This window comes from Centropristis striata, chromosome 19 (genome assembly GCF_030273125.1).
Source record: "Centropristis striata isolate RG_2023a ecotype Rhode Island chromosome 19, C.striata_1.0, whole genome shotgun sequence".
Lineage (NCBI taxonomy): Eukaryota > Metazoa > Chordata > Actinopteri > Perciformes > Serranidae > Centropristis > Centropristis striata.
In genome coordinates, this window is record NC_081535.1 from 1,435,718 (window position 1) to 1,442,661 (window position 6,944).

The 6,944-nt window shown below is 38.4% G+C and overlaps 1 protein-coding gene across 1 annotated transcript in view; it reads right to left on the reverse strand.

The window, feature by feature from the left end:
* Positions 1 to 435: 435 nt before the first annotated feature.
* niban2a (niban apoptosis regulator 2a) overlaps positions 436 to 6,944 on the reverse strand; it is a 64,702-nt gene continuing 58,193 nt past the window's right edge. Inside the window, exons 11-14 of the mRNA XM_059358135.1 lie at positions 5,213 to 5,326; positions 3,477 to 3,584; positions 2,494 to 2,605; positions 436 to 1,900 (exon numbers count right to left, since the gene is read on the reverse strand). Of these exons, the coding sequence (XP_059214118.1) occupies positions 987 to 1,900; positions 2,494 to 2,605; positions 3,477 to 3,584; positions 5,213 to 5,326 (1,248 nt within the window). The 3' untranslated portion in view covers positions 436 to 986. The remainder of the gene's footprint in view (positions 1,901 to 2,493; positions 2,606 to 3,476; positions 3,585 to 5,212; positions 5,327 to 6,944) is intronic.

Sequence of the window (6,944 nt, forward strand, 5' to 3'; positions counted from 1 at the left end):
TTTGTTTTTGATCATTTTACATCCTAATTTTATGTTTTCCTTTATTCATTTTTTAATAAAATCCATTTTTGTGTCACTACTCTTCTAATACACAACATGGGTCAAACATGACCCATATCCATTTTTAGCTAAGTAGCTTGCTAAGCTAACTACTTAGCTAACTTCTTGGCTAAGTATTTAGCTAAGTAGCTTGCTAAGCTAACTACTTAGCTAACTTCTTGGCTAAGTATTTAGCTATGTAGCTTGCTAAGCTAACTACTTAGCTAACTTCTTGGCTAAGTATTTAGCTATGTAGCTTGCTAAGCTAACTACTTAGCTAACTTCTTGGCTAAGTATTTAGCTATGTAGCTTGCTAAGCTAACTACTTAGCTAACTTCTTGGCTAAGTATTTAGCTATGTAGCTTGCTAAGCTAACTACTTAGCTAACTTCTTGGCTAAGTATTTAGCTAAGTAGCTTGCTAAGCAACCTACTTAGCTAACTTCTTGGCTAAGTAGTTAGCTTAGCAAGCTACTTAGCCTAGTAGTTAGCTATGTAATAATACAAAAACTGTTTTTCTTCATAAAGTATGAGAGGCAAAATGGAAATAATGATCTGTTGTTATCAAAAACAAGATATTTAAAGAATACTTGGAATATTCAATCATAAAATAAGTTGATATCAAAAGATAGAGCACAGAAACACACAGCAGCATTAAATAACATGTCAATAAGTTGTGCATGAATGGGTTAATGTCTTACTGGTTGTATAATAAGGCCATGCAGAATAAGGCATTAATAACTACTGAATAATGACTAATTAAGAGCCAATATGTTACTTATTTGCATGCTAATTAGCAGCTAATTAATGTTGAATATGTGTTTGTTCCCTGATATAAAGTGTTGTTGGTTTTTGGAGTGTGCAATATCATCAACAACAAATAAAACCTTTAAATACACGTGATGCACACTGTTTCCTCTCCACGTTTAGAGTCCAGCGGAGCGTCTCCCTACGCCACCATCACCTCCACGTCTACCGGGTCGATTATTCTGTCCTCCGCGCTCAGACCGTTAGCGCTCAGACCGTTAGCGCTCAGACCGTTAGCGATCGGCTGCGGCTCGCCGTCCTCCAGCGCCTCGTTGCTCGGCGACTGGAAGCCGCTGTCGTGACGCGAGCCGGAGTCTGTCGCCAGCGGCGGCACCGGCGACGACTCGTTGTCTGACTCCTCGGCGATGATGCGTTCGCTGTCGTCTTCCTGCACCGCCGTCTCCGTCTCCTCGATGGCGTTCTGAACCGCCGCCGCCGCCGCTTCCTCCTTCTTATCGGCCTCCTGCTTCCTGTTTCCTACCAGCTGCTGGAATATTGTCTGTGCGGACGTCTTGTTGTCCCGTGATGGAGACTTCCTGGGGACGTCCTCCACGATGGTGGTGACGTGGGTCACGTCCTCCTGCACGCCGTCCTCCATGGTGATGGTTCCCGTGGTGGACTCCGTCCCGTTGGGGGTCCCGCTCTGATCTTCCTCCGACGCCGGCAGCACCATCTCCACCACCGGGTTGATCAGGTCTCTGATCTCATTCACGCTGTCAGGAGACTTGGGGCCCAGGTCCTCCTCCTCGTCCTCCTCGTGGTCCTCCTCTGGCTCCTCCTCGGGGATCAGATCCACTCCTGGGACCTCCAGGCAGGACTCGAAGGGCAGAGGGACTCCATCCAGCTGGATCATGGACACCACCTGCCTGCGTCTGCTACCAGAACCTCCTCCGTCCACCTCGGAGCCCTCCTCCTCCGGCTCCTCGCCCCCAAATTTGGTGGCCCAGTCCACTGGCGGGGTTTCTCCCAGCAGGTGGAGGTTGGGGTCGCTGTTGGTGAGGATGATGCTGTCCCTGTAAAGGTTGTGTCTCCTCTGGACAGCTGCCTCCTTCACAGCTGGAAACAAACAACAACAACAACAAAAATCAGTCGCTGTGTTAAGAGATTTATGAAAAAAAAATAGCTGTGTTAACCCTTTATCGGGCGAAGAACCGTTTTTGGTAACTTTAGTGGGGGGAGGCAATATTTTGAGAAAAAAGTTGCAAGTTTACTAGATTAAAGACTGACTTCAACTTTTTTCTCGTCATTTTGACTTTTTTCGTGACTTCGACTTTTTTCTCGTGACCTCAACTTTTTTTTGTTGTTATTTCGACTTTTTCTTCGTGGCTTCAACAAATTTCCAACTCTAATTCTGGCTTTTTTCTTGTGATTTCGCCTTTTTTCTCTCGTTATTTTGACTATTTTGTTGTTATTTTTGACTTATTTCTTGTAATTTTGACTTTTTTCTCGTTATTTTGACTTTTCTTTCCTGACTTTGACTTTTTCTCAACCTATTATAACTGAGTGTTCTTTCAGCTCTTTGTTGAACAGAGAGCGCCATCTAGTGGACTCAGAAAATAAAGAAAGTTAGAGTATCTATTTTTGGATGTACTGTAACCTCCACTGTTTTTGCCATGAAAACAGTAATTTCCAAATGTTCTGTTTTTTACCCATCATGATGTCCTTGGAGACGGAGTGGAGGACCACCTCCTCGAACAGGTTCTCCACCAGCAGGAAGCGGGAGAAGTCCTCAAAGATCAGCTCTTTGAAGCGAGGCAGCTCCTGAGAAATAGAAATATACATCAGGTCATAACTTATTGCATTTAAAGGGACAGTTCACCCCAAAACATAGTCTTGTATTTATCTAGATCAGGGGTCGGCAACCTTTACTAACAAAATATATGCACTTTAAGTGTTTTTGATGCACACTGTTCATTGCCCTTATTTGTTTCACGGCACCAACATTTTTATACTGCATATTCATATTTATTCTGCACTGGAATTCTACTCCTTAATACATACCCCTTCTTTAGACACTTTATTTTTTATTGTATTTTATATCTTATTGCCTGAAGTATGCCTAGGTTGTTATTTTATCCATCCATCCTATCTTATCTTATCTTATCTTATCTTATCTTATCTTATCTTATCTTATCTTATCTATCTATCTATCTATCTATCTATCTATCTATCTATCTATCTATCTAAAAGAGCCAATGTTTGCCAATTAAAGAGAAAACATTTCAGGATGGAGCCGCAAACCTTATTTTGACCCTTACAAGAAAGATCAAACAGCCTAAAACTGAGTCTAAATTAGCCTAGCAACATTACTAATAGGTCATAATGAGCATTTATTAATATGTTTTTGTCAGAATGCAGCGAAGACCCAACTTTAAATGAGGCTGGACACCAAAGAAATATCTCAGGGGATTAGAATACAAATTGCTTTGGGCCTACACCAACGATTAATGAAAATTAAAATGTAAACGTTTAATTTATATAAACGTTCCACATGTGGTTCTGGAGCTACAGGTTGCACAATGAGAGAAAAACACCAAATAGTCATATATACACCTGTAATAGGATATTGTATATTATGTATATTGCATGCAGACAGGTGACTGGAGGCTACAGGTGTTTGGTTTGTACTCACAGGTGAGCAGGAAGGTGAGAGCTGCTGCAGCATGTAGGGGATGATGATCTGCAGCAGAGCCTCTCTGAAGAACCTCTTACGCACCGTGCTGCTGTCATAATCATATTTCTGACAGGGAGAGAAGAAGAAACATGCATAGAGCTCAATGACAACAACATTAAGACTACACAGGCGTTTATGTTTCATACTGACTCCTTTTAAACAGGAAGAGTCATATGGACTTAATGGCTGCAAATATGAACAAACAGACTAAATAAAACTCTGCATCCTCACTGTTGATAGTTCACAAAGAAGACTCTAAGAGGGAAAAACAGACAGCATTGTTCTTGTCTGCAGTGAGTTAGTTCTAGTATTTATAGGATGATTTCTATCCATCCATCATCCATCCATCCATCCATCCATCTATTCATCCATCCATCTTTTCATCCATCCATCCATACATTCATCCATCCATCCATCCATCATCCATCTATCCATCCATCCATCCATCCATCCATCCATACATCCATATATCCATCTATCCAACCATCCATCCATCATCTATCCATCATCCATCTATCCATCTATCCATCATCTATTCATCCATCCATCCATCCATCCATCCATCTATCATCCATCCATCATCCATCCATCTATCCATCCATCTATTCATCCATCCATCCATTCATCCATCCATCCATATATCCATCCATCCATCCATCTATTCATCCATCCATTCATCCATCTATTCATCCATCCATCCATCCATCTATCCATCCATCCATCTATTCATCCATCCATCATCTATCCATCATCCATCCATCATCCATCTATCCATACATCCATCTATTCATCCATCTATTCATCTATTAATCTATCCATCCATCTATTCATCTATCCATCCATCCATCATCCATCTATTCATCTATCCATCCATCCATCATCCATCTATTCATCTATCCATCCATCCATCCATCCATATATCCATCCATCCATCCATCAATCCATCCATCCATATATCCATCCATCCATCCATCCATCCATCCATATATCCATCCATCCATCCATCCATATATCCATCCATCCATCCATATATCATCCATCCATCCATCCATCCATATATCCATCCATCCATCCATCCATATATCCATCCATCCATCTACTCATCGCACAATCCTGTAAAACTCTTGTTTTGTCTGATTTAAACATTTACAGTGTTTCATTGTTACTGAAACTGAATTAACTCATTTATCATTTCATGTCTTTTACTGTCATGGTTTAACAGTTTTCACCCTAAAATCTCCAGACATTTTTTACAGTGTAGTATATTTACTTACGGTTTGTTTACTGTACGACTCATGGAGGTATAATGAGACAATAGGCCCACCACCTCTCCTACAAACTAGCAAGACACACAAACCTCACAGTGGTTTTTGGTCTTTTTTGTTGCTGCTTTGCATCCCTCAGTAGTCATTATGCATCCTTTTATGACTGTGTCTTTTGTTGTAATTGCATCTCTTTGCAGTAATTTTATGCATTTTGTTGGTCATTTTGTGTCTCTATGAGTTCATTTTGTGTATTTTTGGTGGTTTTGTAAACGTTTTGTGTCTATTTATGGTCATTTTGTCCGTCTATGAGGTCATTTTGTTTATTTTCTGGTCATCTTTATAGTCATGTAGAACCTCTATGTAGTCATTTTGCATCTCTTTGTGGTAATTTTGTGTCTCTTCAAGTGATCATTTGCAGAGTGAAAGTACCTTGAGAACCCTGTCCTGACATTTCTGGATGGTCTTGCACATGTCGTCTTCTCCCTGAGACTCCAGAGACTGGTGCAGCAGCTGCTCGAACGTGTACACAGCGTTGTCCATTTGCTTCAGAAAAAAAGATAGTTAGTTAGTTAGTTAGAGATAATATGGTTGCAAAAGAAACAGACAAACACATTTTAAAATGTCTCAAGGCTTAAAATGAGTCAATATAGTCTATTGATACATATTAGAGCATAATATGGCCAGAAATGACAGAAAAACACCATATTATGAGATGTCCAAAAATGACCCACTGAAATAAAAGTCTATACCAAAAGTATAGTATCTCGATTTTTGTCAAATATGTACCGATTTTAAAATGCCTAAATATGCTAGAAATGGCTCAATTATACTGTGTTGATACATGTGGTAGTATATTTTGTCAAAAAATAGTGAACAAACGCCATATTATGGGATGTCCAAAAATGACCTCCACAAAAAAAAGTAATGTTATAGTATGTCGATTTTTTGTTGTTTTTCGTCAAAAATGGTCAAATTCTAAAATGCCTAAAAATGCTGAAAATGACTTAATTATAGTCTGTATATGCATGTGGTAATATAGTTTGTCCAAAAATAGCAAAAAAAACCACACCATTTATTGGATGTCAAAAAACTGAAAAAAGTCATATTATAGTACGTCAATTTTTGTCAAAATGTAAAATGCCTAAAATGCTTTAAATGGGTCAATTAAAGACTGTTGACACATATTAGAGCATAATATGGCCAAAAATGACAGGAAAAAAAAACATATTATGGGATGTCCAAAAATGACCCCCTCAAAAAAAAGTCATACTTAATATGTCGATTTTCGTCAAAAAAGGTAAAATTTTAAAATGTCAAAAAAATGCTTAAACTGGCACAATTATAGTCTGTTGATACATGTTGTAGTATAGTTTGTCCAAAAATAGCGAAAAAAAACCCTCCATTCATTGGATGTCAAATTATATGGTCATATTATAGTATTTACATTTTTGTCAATAAAGGTCAAACTTTAAAATGCCTAAAATTCTTTAAATGGGTCAATTATAGTCTGTTGATACATTTTAGAGCACATTATGGCCAGAAATGACAGGAAAAAAAACATTTTATGGGATGTCCCAAAATGACCCCCTCAAAAAAAGTCTTACTTAATATGTCGATTTTTTGTTGATTTTCCGTCAAAAATGGTCAAATTTTAAAATGACTAAAAATGCTTCAAATGGATCAATTATAGTCTGTTGATACATATTAGAGCATATTTTGGCCAGAAACTACAGAAAAAAACACCATATTATGGGATTTCCAATAATGAGCCCCACAAAAAAAAGTCATACTATAGTATGTCGAATTTTGTCAAAAATTGTCAAATTTTAAAATGCCAAAAATGCTTAAAATGGGCCAAATGTCCAAAAATAGCGAAAAAAACCAAAACATTTATTGGATGTCAAAAAAACTGGAAAACCTCATATTATAGCATGTCAAATTTTGTCAATAAACACCATTTATTGGATGTCAAATTATATAGTCACATTATAGTATTTACATTTTTGTCAAGAGGTCAAATTTTAAAATGCCCAAAAATGCTCAGCGGCTGCTCAAACATGTCCACAGCATTGTCCATTTTTTTTGTCAGAAAAAAAGACAGTTAGTTAGTTAGATAGAAGTAATGTGGCTGCAAAAGAAGCAGCTTCCTGCTGTTTGTGTC